General features: G+C 35.5%; 1 protein-coding gene across 2 annotated transcripts; it reads right to left on the bottom strand.

The window, feature by feature from the left end:
* Window positions 1–98: 98 nt before the first annotated feature.
* EMB2773 (PHD finger family protein) lies at window positions 99–18,686 on the bottom strand. Of its 2 annotated transcripts, XM_022288760.2 has the most exons (28): window positions 18,048–18,686; window positions 17,257–17,366; window positions 16,429–16,571; window positions 16,258–16,351; window positions 15,897–16,153; window positions 13,638–13,745; window positions 12,767–12,878; window positions 12,183–12,279; window positions 11,902–12,088; window positions 11,344–11,775; window positions 10,709–11,244; window positions 10,403–10,613; window positions 10,276–10,326; window positions 10,021–10,179; window positions 9,756–9,923; window positions 6,911–7,210; window positions 6,677–6,829; window positions 5,361–5,530; window positions 5,073–5,181; window positions 3,936–4,097; window positions 3,761–3,865; window positions 3,455–3,688; window positions 2,087–2,220; window positions 1,719–2,009; window positions 1,204–1,636; window positions 907–999; window positions 668–793; window positions 99–582 (listed from the first exon to the last, which is right to left on the bottom strand). In XM_022288760.2, the coding sequence occupies exons 1-28, from the start codon at window positions 18,314–18,316 to the stop codon at window positions 370–372; spliced, it is 5,457 nt and encodes a 1,818-aa protein (XP_022144452.1). In that variant the 5' UTR covers window positions 18,317–18,686; the 3' UTR covers window positions 99–369. The 2 variants fall into 2 exon arrangements, with proteins under 2 accessions (XP_022144452.1, XP_022144454.1); XM_022288762.2 differs by lacking the exon at window positions 18,048–18,686 and having other exon boundaries at window positions 16,429–16,579.
* Between the last annotated feature and the right edge of the window lie 1,014 nt (window positions 18,687–19,700).

Below are 19,700 nucleotides of genomic sequence, written 5' to 3'. Positions count from 1 at the left end.
AGATGCCATATGCATTCGAATTAGTAACAAATTTCCTAAGCAAAATGAAGGGAATCTAATTTTGTAATGACTAATGAAAGCTGAAATTCATTAACAAATGAATGCAACCAATATTATATATTACCAAAAACAAAAACCAAATTACATGACATGACGGAAACAACTAGAGAAAAATTGCTACTGGGAGAGCCTCCAAAACTCTTCCACAACTTTTCAATTCGCTGTTTCCAGATTTTGATTATCTAAACCATTTCGATTTCCCCCGCTCTCATTCTATCCCCCTATTCTCTCTATTCTATTTCACTTGATTGATTAATAATGTACAAGTTAGCCTAAAACTATGACTTACAACAATACTTACAGCTATCATCATCGTTGCCTACTTGCTCGGTTATAGCTACCTTTTCTGCCACTGTTATTCAACCTCCGCCCCCCACCCCAATCCTCGTCATCGTCGTTGTCATCGTCATCGCCACCCGTTGTGGATTTCCGTCCTTTTCTTGGGGTAGGACGCTTCCTTTTGATATTTGCTGTGTAAGTGGAGTAATCGAATGTGTCGTCCCGTAGAGTGCTCTTGAAATCCTGTGTATTTAAGCAAAAATTAGGAGATGACAACCGACAAGAATAAATGAAACCATGGGATGCGAGAGACGAGGTCGGATCGTACCTGATATCTTTGCATAAACTCCTGATAAGTTGTTGGCAAAGTGGTGCATGTTTCGCTGACGTCAAAAGGAACATTCTGCTTGGACAGAAACTCTCCAGGTTTGGGGGGTTCATTTGGATTGAAGGACTAATTTCGAAAAAAAGTTGGAGCTTGTTAAATAATAACGTCATAAGCCAATTTACTGGTTTTTTTTTTGGTCTACTGTGTGAATAACTACCAAATTTAACAAAAACATATACCTGGCACCTATCATCGTTTAAGCTATACACAATTTTTAGATGTCTCTTTAGCTTCAAAAGAAGTTGCAGTGCAATGGCAGCCAGGCTCATTGTCTGCAATTAAGAACCGTCGAAAGTTAACGCAAGAAACGAGTTACTGCAAAAATAAATGATGTCGCAAAATCATTTTACCAGTAAAAGATGCATATTTCCATTAATTTCAACCAAAATATGCAGACGAACGCACATTATTGCAATCAAATCAAACAACTTTTGAAGGTATAAAGTTGAATGATTAAATCAGAAGTTTGGAGTCACCTGAATTTTCTGAAGATCGTCTTTTGAGATACTATACAAATCCACTGAGCAAACGTTGGGGAATTTTCCCTCCAATGTTGAATTGTTACTGAATTCATGATGAGCAACTGACTCCGGTAGGACTTGCTGATTCAAATCCATCGATGGGAAGTCACAAAAAGGGCGAGACTGATCGAGCTCCGCTGTCCCATTCATATCCAACAAAATTACCTTATCGGAAAACAGAGCAGCTTGCTGAGGGAGAACCATTCCATTTTCATAAGGAATATTCTGGGTATGGGTATTCCGTTGTAACAAATGCAGACCCAATGCTTTGATCTCTTCTTGAAGCGCTCCACCTCTGACTTGTATTATTCGATTAATAGCATGAATCAAATATAAGGGCTCGTCGGGGAATGTAAATGGTAACAAGGCAAGTATTTCAGTACAGTACCTGCAATTGGTAGAAACAATTAAAGCCATTTTAACCAAGATGTCATATCAAAGGTGGGGAAAATGAATGGATTTGAACTCACATTAGGAAAGGTATCATCGAGTCATTCATGCGTGGGCTGTCAAACTTCCGCACTATTGAGGATATAAAGTTGTTCCTTGAAACTCGATTTCCCCGTATGAGCTTGTAAATTCGAGACACTCCAAGTCTTGCTTGAGTCAATGAGCTACCATCAGATCTCCCTTTCAAATTGCTAGAGGCCTTGGATTGAATTTTCTGATTTCCATTGTCAGAACCACGACTAATGGTTTGGATGAACATAAATGACATTTGAAGACCATCCCCCAGGCGGCTTTCAAAAAATGTCGGGTACCTGAAAAAATATGCTTTAATTATATTGCATAGGTATTTCTTAAGTTGATAACTCAATAGTCGAGTTTAGAAGATTACTTCTCATTCATATTCATCAATAAATGGTGAGCCAGCTTTGCGTTCGTTTCATGGGGGTCTGTTTCTAGTGCAATAAGATATGGAACACAAGTAATAGGATGGACAAGACCTTGGCGAAGCACCACTTCCACGATCTGTACATTAAAAATATAGCAAAAGGCAATGCTCAATGAACCACAAAGAAGCAGACACGAAAACGGGACAGGGATACAACACAACAAGGACATGGTAACGTGTTAATTTTTATTAAATTTATATGTGTACACCGTATATATTACAGTAATAATACTTCAATATATATAAGTGGACCAACTAATTAGAAAACAGTCAAACAACTACCATTGTGCTACAAAAATTAGAAAAATCAATAGGAAAAAAAAAGGTGGAAAACCTTTACTAAAGTGATCTACATGTCGCAAAAATCAACAGGTACAGTGTACCTCTAGTCCACTACCAATTATTACTCTTTAATTCTTAACTCTTTAAACCAACAACTTCTTTTGTTGTAGAAAGCAACAGGTTCTCAGCCTTTTAAGGGCACGCGTGCACACTCTCTATTATATTAGTTTCCTTCTAGTACGCAGTAACAAGGTTCATCTTAACGCATGAAAGTCGCTCCTTGTTTTATGCTTCTCCTCATTGTTGGATGTGATACAAGAAAATCAGAAGGCAATCTAGCTCTTTGGTGCTCAACACAGCCTTAAAAAAGTCATTTTCTTCTTCCTTTGGGGTCTCAAAAAGTAGTGGTAGTGGGTATGTTTTCTCGTCTATTTCTCTTCCGTTGGGGTCTGAAGAAGTTGTGGGTGCGTTTGCCTCTAATTTATCTTGCATTGAGGTCTGAAGGAGTGTGGGTATGATCCCCTCTAATTTCACGTGTTGGGGTTCGAAGAAGTTGTGACTTGTGGGTATGTTTCCTCCTCTAATTTCAGCTCTATTCCTTCTTCTCTTTAAAAATATCTTTAACTGTAACAGGTATCCCAACAGTGTCCGTAATTAAGTAACTATATTGAAACTCCTATTTTAACGTGTCCACTCCAGCATGTATCTGAAGCATCTGTGTCAGACACGTTCTCCACAAGCTTGGTTAAAAACAGCATGTCCGTGTTTCCTAGATTAACCAAATCAGTAGGGAGCAGACGCAGTACAGGAAAGTGAAAAAATGGTCCAACACATTCATGACAACAGACGCAGTGAAAATGTTGGTCTGTCCTCATGCTGTATCATGGAATAAAAACTAAGGTCCAAAGATCTTCCCAGTTTCTCTTTTTGGTTATGAATAATATGAACAGTTAAGACAGTTTTGTGACTCAGACCTTTCTAGTAAACTTAATTATAATACAGAACAGAAAAATGCAACCAGGCTTTTACCTTGAGGGCAGTTTGACGAACTTGGCCATTTAAATCCAAGCTTCTCCCCAGTATCATATCCCAATACAACTGAACAATGCCGCCACATATGTTGGTATCTCCAGCACCAGCAGCAACTGGTACACTTTGGGAACCCTCCACTGTATCATGGGCGGCCCCATCACCAGGTTGGTCTGTTCCCATTTGACTTTCCGCATCAAGAAGGTAATCATACATATTTTGCAATGCTTGCATCTGCCCAACGAAATAATTCAAACAGTTTCCCATGACACTGCATAAGGAAACCAATGGAAATTATTCACTCACCTTAAGACGAACATCAGAACCAGATGACAAAGATCCCTCTACAATTTTCCCAACATCTTCTTCCAGCATATATTCAGGCCTGGCAATTAGAAGAAATCCCAAAGCCTACAAGATGTATAACAAATTTTAGTTTGTGAAAAAGTAATCCAAGAAAACAATACAAGTAAAAGGATACCTGCAGCGCTCTAACCCTAATAACCAAATCCTCTGTCTGCAGGTGCTTCTTCAACAAGCTGAGGCTTTTTGTGACATCAATGTTTCTGTTGCTGGAATTGCTCAACAAAGTACTACCATAGCGAATAAGTAATCCGAGACAGAAAAGTGAACGTCCTACCAGCTGTAATATCATAATCCAAATTTATATACTATTATCATTGTACCAACTTCATAAAATAGTTCTGATAACCAAAGAACTAACATAGTGGTATATCACATATAAAAAAACAAATGTAGGGAGAAGATGAAATGGAATAGAGCTTTCCCATTATGGAATAAAGACTGTTATATGTGTGTGTGTGTGTGTAAGAAACAACTCCATCAATGAAAAATAAACTAAATACAAAATGCAAGGAATAAAAATCAATTTAGATGTCAGTCAGATATATAATGGAAGCAACGAAAAGAAGCAGAATGACTAATAACACTTCAACTGCGACCATGCAATCTACAGTGACAATGTGATATATCCTGAAATTCATCCCAAGTGATAAACTAAGTGACATACATTTCACTAGCCAATTAAACAAATACATACAAAGGAAGAAAAAAAAAACAACCCAGAAGATCTTGCCACATGCATAATATATCATAACCTAAGAAACACTGATACAAATCAGAGACACGGACACAATGACACGTTATTTTCTAGAAATATAGGACAAGGACACGGCAAAAACACGCTGAAATGTACAATTTTAAAGTATATATATTTTTATACTACAAGGAAATTCAAAGTCAATGAGTTTATGCAATTTTATGTTTTAAAAAATGAGTTTGAGAATACAAAATTCATTATTTTGTCATATATTAATATTTATGTCTCCTTCTTATGCATAACAAGTGTTCCATATGTGCCAAATAAGTATTGAATCGATTTTCACTTTGTACAACTAATGTGTGACACACATCTATTAAATTAACAAGTGTCTGATAAGTGTAGGAGTGTCCGACACGGAAACATTACCCAAAATGAAGTGTTTGTGCTTCTTAGATCATAACCAATGCTTAAGATGCCAAACCTTTCTCTAGAAGCATGCTTTTTGTTGCTCACAAGAAACATAACAATATAATAAAGACAATTTTAAAATCTAACCTCTTTGTTCTCAACCCTCTGAGAATCCAAGCGTTTAAAAAACACCTGAATAAGATGCTCTACAACTGATGCACCTTTACCTGCTACCTTACTCACAGAGCAAAGGCACCTGTGATTAGGGAGGAAAAAAATCTGAGATTGCAAATAAGTTCAAACTACATGGTCCAGTTATGTTCAAGGTAATAAAACACTACGTGGTAACATTTAGTTTAGCAAAGATATATCAAGGTGTAAATAAGAGAAAAGCACAAAAAGACGCAGAGAGAAACTGAGAAAGAAAATAAGTACTTGATGCAAGCATGTACAACTGTCAAGAAGGAGTGCCGAACAATCATGTGTTTCAAGTCTTGCTCTAGGTCTTCAGCAACACTTGGAGATAATTTTCGTAGCAAGGGTAAAACCGCATCAATTATGAATATGATACTCTCAAGTAATTGAGCAACCACTCGGTTATCAACCTAACAACAATATGACAAAAGTTAAGGAGTATGCATCCCCAAATCTTATTCTGAATTTAAGAGATAAATGTAAAGAAAAATGTGGCTTGCGTGAAAAATACAAGGACTGAGTATCTGATTAATGCATCTGTAGCTTGACTGTATACGTAAATGAAAATGGACAGAATGAGTTCTTATGTAAAGAAGCATCTCGGGGATGACAAATACAATGTATAAAAAAGTACAAACAATTATGGTCTCCTTGTAGAAACTTTGGTATTAGACGAATCAGAGGATACTTAAAGAGGAGAGTTTTTGCAAAGAAGACTTATGGGAGGGATTCAATCAGACTCTTTGCCTCCATATAGTGTTCTCAATCTAAACTTCTTTGTAATTATGGCATTGTACATATTATGGTCCATTGGAACTCCTTTTTGTAACCTTTTGCCTTTGGAGATATCTCATCTCTCCTTTTTTGCATGATCTTTTCACATCACTTACATATCAGTTTCCTATCAAAAAATAATGCTATCAAGTAATTCTCCATTGAATCATTTGCATTTGAAATCAATAAGTCTTTTGTCTTTTCCTACAGATACTATAATACTTCTTGGTCTAAAATATATAAAACTATGAAATGAGGTTAAGAATCAATAATGCTACAAAAAACTATATTTTAAGGATAAGTTATTATAGTAGATATGAACATGGCATTTAACATTTTAGAGGTTATATTTTTATTTGTTATTTTAAATATCTTCCTTTGCTTGGGCTCGATTTTCCTCTCCCATCTTTTGTAGTTCCATACTCTGAAATTGTTTCTTAAAAAAAATTATTAGTTTAATATTTGGAGAAAAAATATTAAATAAATTATCCAGGGTATAAAATATGAACTCAACATGCCTTTCAGCATTTTATTGAATATTAATTTTTTCAGAAGTCACAGACGAATCCAACAATTCTACTTTTATTATTGTTTAATTCTGATAGTTCATACAATATAATATGAGAAATTAAGATTTTTTAATCAAATTGTTAGCTATATATGACAAATTAAGTTTTACAAGAGAATTCATCATTTTATGACTTCAAGTTATAAACATTATTTATTTATATCTAGTTATCAGAAAAGGAGTTAATATACAAATGAAATTAATAGCAGATAACCTGGCTCTTGAGGTAAGGTTGAAGAGTAACCACAAACTGGGATGGGTTCGAGGCTGGCGCACAGAGCATTGGATCCACAACACAAAATGCATGCAAGACCAATACATATGGAAGTGCACGCACTTCTGTGTCCATATTACTTGTCTCCTCTACCTGAGAAGCAACTTTCTATGTATATCATTGATCAAAACCTAACAAATCAGAGAATAAAAAAATGGGAAGCAACAGTATTACCTGCAATACCCTTTCCAGTAAGCACTTACACATCAACTCACATCGCTTGCGAACTGATGTGAGGGAAATAGGGTTGATACCAACAGCCTTAGTTGATTGTGGGAAAAAATCAAGGGCTAAGTTTCGCTTAATAACAGTCACAAGAAGTTGATGATTTGGCATTCTCCTCAATATTTCAACAATTTGCTCAGTTTTCTTGGCTATCTCTAATGGAACAGAGCTATCATCTCCAAAGAACTGAGTTTGTGAACCAGAAGGCTCCTCAAACCAGAACTCATAAAATGTCTTGCAAACAAGATCCTATTAAGTATAAAACAAAAGTCAGATACTCAGTCAAAACAAGAAAATAATATCAGTTTTAGGCATCTGCTACCCCAGTAAACAGAATGTGTGGCTTAATTCAATAAATGTGAAGTAAAAATCTAATGGAACAGAGCAGTCATCAATAAAGAACATATTTCGTGAACCAGAAGTTTCTCAAAACAAGAACTTAGAAAATGTCTTGCAAAAAATATCCTACCATAATTATTAAAAAGAGTCGGATGCTCACTCAGACTCAAACAAGAGAATATTGTCATATATATCAGGTTTAGGCAACTCCTACTTCAGTAAAAGAAATCTTTGCGGCTTAATTCAATCAATGTGAAGCAAAAAATCTAACGGAACAGAGCTATCATCTACAAAGAACTGAATTTAGGCTCCAAAACCAAAACTCACAAAACGTCTTGCAAACAAGTTCCTATGCGCCATATTCAGACTCAAACGAGAGAATAACTTTCGGATATATCAGGTTTAGGCATCTTCCAAGTTCCAACTTGAAAGAAATTTTGTGGCTTAATTCAGAAGATGTGTATTAATTATTAAAAAAAAAAAGGCATCTCACGTATCTCAGTCACAAACTGGTCCAAAAATCAATCAATATAATGAAATTCAGGATTTCATTTATACAAGGTAAAAATTAGCAAACTTTTCGAAGGTAAAATATTAGCATTTAAATATTGATTGACATAAATAGAAAATTGATTCAGATGAAAAAAGTTAAATAAGGAGTTAATTAGATTAAAAAGGAAGGAGAATTCATTAAAGAAAAATCAAAGATGAAAAAGTGTCACATACAAAAGCATTTATTCCTCTTCTATTTCTTGCATCCATCGTATCTTGGTCCCAATGGATCTCTCTTTCATTTCATAGTAGGTTACTTGACCAGATACTAGAATATGAGAATTTTTCTCAATGCTATTCAAGAAAAAAGTATTGTAGAAAAAGCTTAGTTAAAGAATTAAAGGAACGGAATACCTAAAACACATGAAACTTGGAAGGATTCAAATCTGTCAACTATCAATCCTATATTTGTAAGCATGGAACAATAGAATCACTGTCAAGGTATTAGATCATTCCAAAAGAGCAAACTAACAACTAACACTGATGGCTCTAATTTAATAAGATGGGACATTACTGCGCTTCCTACAGCTTTAGAGGAGCTGGTTTAGGTAGTTTGGCGACAAAAAATTCTGCTTCGTTGGCTAAACGGGGATGGCATTTTATGACTGAAAAGGATGCTCTTTGGAGGTCTGTGATAGCCAGGAAATACCATTTTTAACCAGTGAGTGGTGGGCAGCTTTAGAAGGCAAAACCAAGCACAAAGGCCCATAGGTTAGCATCTTATAATGTTGCTCTAAAGCTGATGAATTGTACAGAATTAAGGTGGCAAGGGGGATAAAGTGTTATTTTGGAAAGACCGGTGGCTCTTGAATGCACCGCTTTCAACATATCTACCACAGATTATTCAGAGTAGTTAACTCGAAAGATTTTGTGATCTCTCAAAGCTGTTCTGAAAATCAAAGGGGTTGGGATCTAAATTTTAGACACAACTTATCGGATTTGGAGGTGGAGTGAACCTTACTTCGAATGCCTGTGCTGACTTTGCTCCAACCAACGGTGAAGTTGTGAAGGTGTGGGATCTTGAAAGCAGTGGAGTTGTCTCGGTGAAATAACTTTTGTCTAAGCTTGTTAACCAGCCTGCGATTTTGAGTCCTCTCTAGAGTATGATCTGGCAAGCTGAGGTTCCCAATAAGGTAAAAGTTTTCTTGTGAATATTGATTTTTGTGTCTGAGAGGCTAATAAATACCTGCTCCAGACCCCATAAAATTTTGCCTGCGGTGTCTCTCTCCCCTAATTGGTGCATTCTCTGTCGGAAGAATGGAGAATTTTAGATACATCTTTTCATCACATGTCCCTTCGCAGCTGCTTGTTGGGGAAGGGTTGTTCAAACTTTCAGCATCAGTTGGTGCTTTCCCAACAGAGCTTCAGAGGCATTGCTCCAGCTTATGTGTGGAATGTGTTTTATCGGCCAGGTGAGAATTCTTTGGTCCAACGGGGTTATAGGGTTCTTGTGGGAATCATGGTTTGAAAGAAACAAAAGAATTTTTCATGGAGAAGACTCGAATAGGGCTGTTGTTTGAGACCTTGTTAAAATCTTTGCTTCTTTTGGGTTCTATGTTCTAAAGCGTTCTGTACTTGACACAAATATTTGCAAATTGGGAGACTTTTCTATAACCTTTTGGCCTGTGGGGATATCTCATCTCTCCTTTTCTGTATTTCCCCTTTGATAATGGAAGTTTCATTCGTTTGATAGATATATATGTATGTATGTAAATACATTATGCAGTAGGCACAGTATGCGAAACTTGAAAAAACAGAATAGTTACAGGCATATACAATTATATTTAGCTTCTTCTGGCGTGCTACAAAAAGACTATAACTTCAGTTTGAAAACTGAGCTTCTATCACCTTTGGTGATGTACTCAACTGGATCTTAAATGAAATGAACTTGATTTAGGGCTACCTGAATACTTGATTCATCATCACCAACACGAGAAATAATCTCTATGCATGCCCTTGTAAATTCTGAAAAATTTGCATTTGATGTGCACATATCGCGAATGATTTTGATGGCCCGTTTCCTAACACTAACTCCAGTATCTTTGGTTCTCTCAGCAATCTTTTCAAAGTACTGTGAAATCAAACACAAATTTTAGGGTTGAAAGAAAAAGAATTTGAGATCAAAGATACATGGGAAAATGAGAATTACAGCATGCATTCACGCAGACCTTGAAACCCAGATCAGGATGTGAGGCAATATGTCTGCCAACAAGTTCCAAAGCTGCTTCTCTGACAGATATTGCAGAGTCACAAAATCTTCCTTCAACAGCCAGTTGCACACGATTGTCACCCAAGACCTCTGGATCAGCTTCGACTATAATACTGACCTGCTCATTAATTCAGATAAAACATAAGTACGGTTTAAAATACAGTGCCATGTTAAATAATAAACAAATAAAAAGAAAAAAGGGGAAGAGTAGCACCGCTCGTAAAGCCTTGGCCCTAATTACTGGAGAATTTTCCCTTAAACTTGCCTGAATGAGGACAATTATGTTATCAGAGTTTCAGTCGTACATCTATAAATAAAATCAACAAAAATAGTTTACTAACCAGAAGCAAGTGAAGGATCTTATCAAAACCTCTAGAGAAAGAATTATTCTGTCCTAGTGCGAGAGTAATTTTCTTAACTGAATCCCTAGTCAATAATGAGGAAGTATTGCCACCGTCCCTCACTATTGCCATAGACTTCAGTCTAGATAGATAGTAAATAAACTTCTGCTCAGATTTTGGATCATCTTTGTACCACAGGCAGAGATAGAACCTATACATACGTGCATATATATCAGGATAACAGCAAGGTAGGAAACAAGAAATAACAATAAAGCAAAACAAAAAAGGGGTCAAAACCATACAAACCAGCGAACAAATAGATGAACATCATCTGCAAAACCAGCTTCCTGGAGGTAATTCAGAAGCAACTGCTGAACAATTTCAATGTTTGTAACAAGCCAAGAAGCTTTGGAACCTTTTTCATACCGATCTTTACTCTTCTCACCATCATTCTTACATCGGGATTTGCAATATGATTGTAATACAAGAAGTTGTTTTCTGGAGAGGCAGATTTGACAGTACCAGCCCCGATTAGGAACTTCATTTTCCCTACCTCCCATGCAATCAGCATGAAACAACCTCTGACAACCTTGACAGACAAAAAAATACTTTTCAACCCTGCCATCCAAGCATATAGAGCAGGCATCCTTAGGGTAACTCTGATCAGCATCATCCTCCTTATTGTCTAACTCTTGCAAAATCCAGAACTTGTCAGTGGCACAAATGACAGCATCCCGCTTCAACCTTGCAGCAATCATGCCAAGAAAGTCAATGGCCATAGAACGAGCAGAGATATCTTTAGATTTCAGTCCAGCATTCTGAAGTAATAGCACACAAAGAACCTGCAAATGGATATGCCTCAGAATTTGAATGATAATCTAAAAAATATTAAATAATTAGTATTTTTTTATTCTAAACAATTAGAACTGAAAAATTACTACCTCCAGAATAGGAGCTGATGCAGGATATTCAGGTAAATTCAACGTTGTGAGCAGATCCAAAACCATATTTTCCATCATTACTTTCACTTCAGATGCATCCTGAGTTTTCACATTCGCAAAGCGCTGAAGTACACGAGTCCAGAAAAGACAGCATGCATCCGTAGCTGCTTCATGGCATTTGGTAGGGCAACTACTATCAACTGAAACTTCAAAGATGGAATTACTATCTGATGCTTGCCTCAAAGCTTCGGGGAGGTTTGCACTATAATGTACCAATTGAATCAATAGGGCAGTAATCATTTGAATTTGACGTTGTTCTTCTTCAGGTAGGTGATAAGCTCTTAAAGCTCGCTTCGTGGATGGTAATTTGAAGAGCATCTGAACTAATTCATCTATCAAATAGTTACGATGTTGTGTATATGAATAAAATATCTGCACCAAGTATGAATGATACATCAGGAGATTCAAACTAGTAGTAAGCAATTGCATTAGTATTCATGCAAAACATAGACAAAGTGACACGATATTTCTTGCAGAAAGAGAAGCAAAAATCCATACCCCACAAATTAAACCAATGGCCTTGAGTTGCAAGAGCTGGATATTATCCACCAAAAAAGTAGAAAAGCTTGTTTTCACTAATTGAAGAATACAGCTATCTGGTAATCTCTCTATCAGCAACAAATCCTTAAGTAAACCAAGAATGGTACACATCTTCTGAAGAATAGTATTAACAGCAGAAGATACCCTGTCAAAGCAAAAAATACATGTACTTCTCATTCGAGTTCTTCAAAATTCATTATAATGTTCAATGTTAAAGGGACAGTATATGATAGGCACACTTGTTGAATGCAGATTTCTTGATTTTAGAAGTCTTAACACCACGACGCTTCTTACTCGACGAACCATAATCACCATCAAATTCTTCATCTTCATTGACTGGAAAATCAAAAAATGCACATGGAACAGATTAAAGTTCATCTGTAAGGTGTAGTTAACCAAAAAAAAAACATACTCAAGACCTTTTTTCATAATTTCAGAAGCAAAAGGAAAGACTATAAATAGAAACTTGGAAAAAATGTTCCACCAGCACTACTTCAAATGATATGCATCACCACAGCCTTGCCATAAAAGAACATATGACAAAAAGGTCGAACCATGGATCCACTTTCCACAGAGAGATTAATAAAATAGCATTTGTTTTATAAAAAAAATGATTATCTACTAAGTGCAAAGTCCATGGTCAATAAGTTCAAAGAATGAAAGAAAACCCACAAATGGGATTCAACTCAAAACACAATCTCAGACAAAAAAAAATAATAATAAAAATAAATTAAGAAATCTTTTACTATTCTCCATCCAAATATCTTAAGGGACAAAAAAAAATCTACACCAAATAGCATTAGTCTAAGATTAAACTGCTGACCTTCAAACACACCATTTTCACTGGCTTTATGTAAAGCCCGGTATGAAGGATCATAAGCACACATAATATCCATTATATGATGTCGGGAGAACTCCAGAATTCTCTCTATGATCTGAGATATAAAAGACAAATATTATCTATCAAATGTCAATGAAATATATATATCATCAGCAACACTTATAAAAGCATGAAGCTAAAGTACTATTTCGGTTGTGCAATTAAAATTAATAAAAAAATAAAAGTGAAATAAAACATACATTTATAGAACTTTCATATATACATATAATATTAAAAATTAGCAAGAAGTATGAGATATTGAATAGTGAAAAAATAAAGGATTAACCATGAAAGACAAAGTCTTTATTTATTTTTTTAATAAGAGACCAAGCTTTCATTGATAAACATGAAAGAATATACAAGAGGCATAAAAAACAAGCCCATATTTTTCCTCGTTTAGAAACACAGTTAAGTACAAACACAAATCACATTGCAAAGGCCTAAAAATTAAAACTCATCATCACCAAATAACTTCTCATCTCTATTTTTCCCCTCAGGTAGACTCCATATTTTTCCTCTTTAGTTTAATCTTATTTCCATGTTCCTCCACATCTACTGTAGATAGAGAAGTCATGCTTTGGATAAAAAGGTTGAAAAAATAACCGACAAATTTTTGTTCTTTTTTTTAGTTTAAATCTTCCTTTCTTTAGTTTATTGAAAAAAGAAGTGAACACTTATGCGAAATGAATTTGAGCAGTCTGACCTAGCTTAAGGCACCATCTTTGAAGTTTGAACTTTAAGAACAATGATCATCAGAATGCACGATGGAATGCTAATAAGGATAAGACAAATGTAAGCAACTAAAATAACAAACCTCTTCTTTATAAAGCAACTTTGGCATTTGGTTATAAGCCATTACTGCAAGAGATGCATGTATGGACTCCAAAGCACAAAAGACGGTTGCAATGGCATCCGAATCTAACTGAGATATGATGGTAAAAAGATAATCTGAATTTAGATAAAGAAATAATAATGCAATGAGATCAAGCAGGGCAGAAGAAAAGGCTATTTATAAAGAAAAACAAAACAAGAAAATAACAAGAAACCATTTCATTAGAACTGAAAGAACCCTCCAGCGACAAAAAAAAGAACCAGAAGTCTAATTGGCATGCCAATAATAAATTGACAAAACCTGGCGTAAAACAAAACAGGAGCCAAGCAGAATATCTACAGTTCTAGCTCAAGATTAAATCAAGAGTTCAAACAGAGATGTCACTAGACCAAGAGGCCTTCCAATTTTTACATAAAGATCCTTTAAAAGTGCCTTCCAGAAGATTACTGATATAGAAATAGTTGATAAGCCCATAAAGTTATCTTACTCAGAAAACATATTCCATCAAATGATTTGTCATGTGGCATCCAATCTTATTAGTTCTGTGTGTAATCACTATTTCTTCCATATAGCAAGGTTTTGAGAAGGCATAAGTTGAGGTCCCCTCTAGCAAAGCTCATAATCCAATTTCTCAAGCATAGGTATAACTATGAGTAGTATGTCAAGAATATTTACTCTTTTAAACTTGCAATTGACTGCATCCATGTCTCTGACTCTAATTCTGTTAAATATATTGTCTACTTCGCCTGATCCTTGATGTCAAGAATCTTGCTTCTCACTATTGAAATCTTTTTTTCCACATCTACTAGGAATTTCTCAAAGTAAGAAATGCAACAACTCCCCTCCACCACCTTCTTCCCAAGAAAAAAGAAAAGGATAAATAATTTCCTAATATACATGTTTCATATTAAAAACAGGTCGTCAGTTCCTTAACCATTGCACCACCAAATTAGATTGTTGTACATTTTTCATAGGAAATTTCAACTCTAAAAACCTAAAGATACAAATCAGGAGGGTAGATGAAGCATAAACCCACCCAAGGATGCAGGTTGATACCACATCTTTTAAGCCCCCAAACAAAATATTGCATTTACATAAATAAGGCTAGACTCAGCAAACCCTTTTTTATAATAATTCTTGCTTTACAAAAGATGCCCTGCTTAAAATCAATTATGGGCTTCCTGCCTCTAAAAAAGGAAGATTAAGAACCTTCTCACTGCAGAGTGTGCCTTATCCTTTAGAAACACTGACACAATAACGAAGAAAGAATTACATCAAAGTAAACATCCAAATATAAGTCGATTGCTAAACACTTCCTATCCAAAAAAAAAAAAAAGAATGCTAAACAGGACTCATGTTTTCTTTAATAAGAGTTAAGAACAGAACATTTCATGTTCAATTTTAAAGAGTCGCAACACCAAAGTAATTATAAAATTACCAAAGTATCACAGTTATGTGAAAAAATAGACCATGATAACTGTCCTAAAAATTGATGTTTTGATCATTTGGAAACTATAAAGTGAACTCAGGAAGTTCCAACCATAATCATGTAAAGAGATAAGGGGCACAGAAATGACACAACTTAAGATTTCCAGCTGACACAACAAGTAATTGGTTGACAACTGAAATAACTGAGCAAATGTATGGTTTTAAAACAAGTTTCCAAATAAATTATAGTTTACACGATTGTATCAAATGAAATTGTTTTCTATTGAACAGAAAAAAGAAAAATCTCTCCATCTTTCAATTGTTTTTCCATATATCACATGGAACCTTATATTTCAGTCATCTTTCTATCTGCTTATCTGTCTTACCAAACGGAACATTATATTACAATCATAATAACCCGTATCAGGATTTAGAAGGATGGAAAGTGGTGTATCAGTGATATAAAGCAAATAAATGCAAAAGACTAAAAGAAACATTTATGTTTTACATGGAACCTCGTGTTTCAATAATTGAACCCATTATCAGAAAAACCAAAAGCTGTGAATCAATGATCTGAAGCAAATGAATGCATAAGACAAAAAAACATTTACTTTAACATAGAATTAACAACTACACAGCTGGCCGACGGCAAATGGACTTTGATGCAAAAACTTCTATTCAACACTGATTTACTTCACAATAACAATAGTTTAAGTACCTAGGAATAAGCACTGATTGAGAAGATGAATAGCAGAATTACAATTTTGATTGCTAAAACAGTGAAAAACCATAGCACAAAAGTAGCATACTCACATGCTCACATTCTTCTACAGACAATCCTTCTGCTCTATGTATCTGATGATCTAAAACCCTCAACAGCCTCGTCAGGTTATCTAGAGAAACCAAATGAAGAAGTTTCTTTGAACGAATGGACATTATTTCATTGACAAGCACTCTTAGATCAGTAAGAGGCAGTGCCAGCCACTCTGATTCATCACGGTCATCACTGACAATTTCAGCTCTCCCACAAAACTCCTCTAAAAACTCGCAAAAGTTTGCAAGGGTGGTGTCTACAACATTCAAAGTAATATTCAGTCCATGAAAAATGAAGATCAAAACTTGTGAGGTAAAATACAGTGCAGCTTTCATTAGCTCAAGGAACAACTAGAACAACCTTGAAGCTCAGAAGAATCTGTTCTAACAGAAGACGTTTCATCTCTGCCTTTCTTCTTTACTTTGACTTTTCTAGAAGATGATATTGGTGCATCCTGTCAATGTTTATTGCCTGGATTAGCGAAGCACAAGTAACAAAAGAAAGAAACTGGAAACTCTAATGCTTGCATACATTAGTTTGAATAGATTCAAGCTTATGCTTTTGATTTTGATTTATTCTGCAGTCTCCTTCATCTTTACTTCTAATAGGTAGTTTTTGCTCAAATACTTTCCTATCAGATACTGTACTGCTAGAGACATGCTCCATAATAGGACCTGAGAAACTTGAACAGCACAATAGACAGTAAGTTCAAAAATAAATGATTGACTTCGGAAAAATAATATAAGTCATCCAGATAAAACAAAATCTAAAAAAAAAAAGGTATATAATGATAATGTAGCAAATTGCATATTTCTATCTGACGCAGCATTAAAATCCTTTTCATTCTCACTTCTCTATTTTCATAATTATTCATAACTTTTTTCCCAATAGTATCCCTTAACATGGCTATCCCTGCAAGATCATAATGCACAAACATAATAGTCATAAAAAAAAGGTTGAACTTTCCAATTCCTGGTGCACCTCAAACATTAATATTCTACTAAAGTATGATATCAACGCTTCCTAGCTCCCAGTTTTTTTTTTTTGTAATAAAAAATGTAAAAACCGTGGAACCCTGCACAAAGTTTCCCCTCGTAATATGAGTTACTACAACCAACATGAACTTGACTTATGGAGCTATTTGTGCATTACAAGAAGTAATAATTCTACACCAACTTTGCGCATAATAACAGTTTTAAAAGCTTTGTCATTACTTTGGACCTAGAGAAATGAAATAAGATGGTTTGTGTCACTCAAAATAGTACCTTCACGGTTTCGAAATATGACAAAATACAGGTAAGATAACTCACTTATATTTCCATTAAATAGTGGAGAGAAACATTTCAAGACTTCGTTTACCTGGAGCAGTATAATTGAAGGCATCAGCATCATAGCGAAGAACTTCCTTATAGAGTTCAAAAGGCTCCACAGACCCTTCTGAAAGAGCCTCAGCATCTTCTCTTAGATTTCTGTTGATCACGTCCAAGTGAAAAAGCAAAAAAAAAATAAAAAATCAGGAAAGAAATGCACAGCATGCAAACTCTAGTTACTTTACCAATATCAAATAACTATGAAAGATTCAGAGACTTTGCAATATCTCAATTTGGTGCGGGAAATGATAAAGAAAACACCATGGCATGCATGAGTCATCTGAAAGGAGCATTCTGCGCTAGGCACGCAGTAAATCTCCCGTGATTAATTAGCTAGAACTCTACTATAGAATCAACTACTACTTAGTAAAACTAGTAGAGTACGGATGAACTCCAAACAGCTACCGCGTTGACTTAACTAATCCAAATTTGTTAGTTACTATTGCTCATACTGTACGCGGTTCAATTTCGAAATTGTCAGACCATAAATGCTGCCATTCGTACATATCCTATATTTTCAACCTCAACAATGACTTAAACTCTAAACGAAACACTAGTTGTATTGCATTACCGAATTATAAGAAATCGCGAGATATACTCATCAATCAACGGTCAAAAAAAAAAACAGAAATAGTAACTCTGCCAAAGCCAGAAACCAATACGACTGAACAGAAATTCAGTCAACTGAACGGAAATTCAGTCAACTAATCCGAAGTACTAAATTCTAACTACCAGAATTCAGCTGAAAAAAATTAAATAAATAAGTAAGAAACAACTCACAAGTAAGAGACGTCAGTCGCCCGAAGCAGATCAGCGATCTTTTTGGACTGAGCGAGAACATCATTGGTGGAAGTAGCATAGCTCCCGGGCGGCTCATCGAATAGCCTGAGCTCTTGCTCGGAGGCGCCAAAGAAGACCGGAAGCGAAGGCAAGGGGAGGCAGGGAGCAACCTCTGAGTGAATAGTATTGGAGAGGCCGATGCCGCGGTGGCCGGAGCCGGAGCCGGAGCCGGAGCCGCCGGCAGAGGCAGAAGAAGTCGGCAAACTCATCGATCAGTGAGGCGGAGAGAGCGCGATCCGTAGAGTACGGGAACGGAAATCCAGGAGGAATTCGGAAGCCGGAGCTCAGAATTGAGAGAGAGAGAGAGAGAGAGAGAGAGACGGAGCCCTAGAGAGAGAGGAGAGGGATATGAAATGGGGGAAGCAAATGGCGGGGAAATTGTGTTTATGGGGAAAATTGGAATTTTTTCTCGGTGAGGGAGAAAAAAAGGATTTGGATTAATTAAAGAAAAAATAATAGTGGAGAAAAGAAAACAGTGTTAGAGAGAAGATGGGTTTGTTTCTTCGGGAGTTAGCTTCCCGTGGAATTCAGTCGTCCCTCGGCTACAGCTCTCCTTTCTTTCTTTTCTCTTTCTTCTCTAACCTTCCGCCTCTACTCTTACTCTATGTTAGAGTATTATTATTGGACTTGTCATGTAGAAAGTTGAGAAAGATCCGGAAATAAGTCTTTTCCAAAAGCTTGAAACCCAATCATTTGTAAACTCGATGAACTCCATTTAGTTGAAGGTATTGACATGCTCTGATCCTATACATTCAATAAATTAATTGAATGGTCGGATGTTCTTATCGAATCTCATCCGAGATAATTATATCTAAAGTCGAATCTTTACTGGTTCGATTGACCGTCGAAGTATTTGCTTCTCTTATGCAAGTCATCACCGAACTCGATTGCAAGTTTAGCCATACCCAATCTTAATGGACAACGGTCCTCAAGCAAATCAAATTTACCATAAACACTTATTTGGTCGGAGGTCTAATCTACCATCTCGTATTTATTTTAATAAAATAAATAAATATGATACTAAAAAACCACGTATATCTCTCTATCATCTCACTTATTAGAAAATAGAAAACCAACAACAATGATCAAAACACATATTCTATTTTTGTTTTTCAAAAATAAAAAGAGAAAAGGATTATCTCCAAGAATGACCAGGTCCAAATAGTATTTTTCTCTCCCAACTTTTGAAAACATAAGCTTTGTATGATGATCTTACTTTTCATGTGAAATTATTTATTTTACCGTTTTCAAATCCTTTTTTCTTATTCTCTCCTGCCATTATTATTATTATTTTTCTTCTCTCTCGATTTTTACCAACTAAAACCGAAATTAACTGCATAAAATTATGCTTTATTATTCCCTCTCCCCCTCCCTCTCCCTCTCTTTCCAATCAAGAAAACGAAAATTAATTGGACGTGAGAAGGCTAAATTGAAACTTTTTAAATAATAAATAATAAATTAAAAAAAACCCACTTATATATTAAGAAAGTGAAACATGTATTTAGTCCAAACTTTAAAAGAAACTTTGAATTAACCTTTGCAGTGAAATGATAAAATTTAGGAAAATGATATGCTTTCCTCTTAGTACAACAA

Source organism: Momordica charantia (assembly GCF_013281855.1).
Source record: "Momordica charantia cultivar OHB3-1 chromosome 8 unlocalized genomic scaffold, Mcharantia_2.0 BLBB01000008.1, whole genome shotgun sequence".
Lineage (NCBI taxonomy): Eukaryota > Viridiplantae > Streptophyta > Magnoliopsida > Cucurbitales > Cucurbitaceae > Momordica > Momordica charantia.
This window is presented reverse-complemented; position numbering and strand designations above follow the sequence as displayed.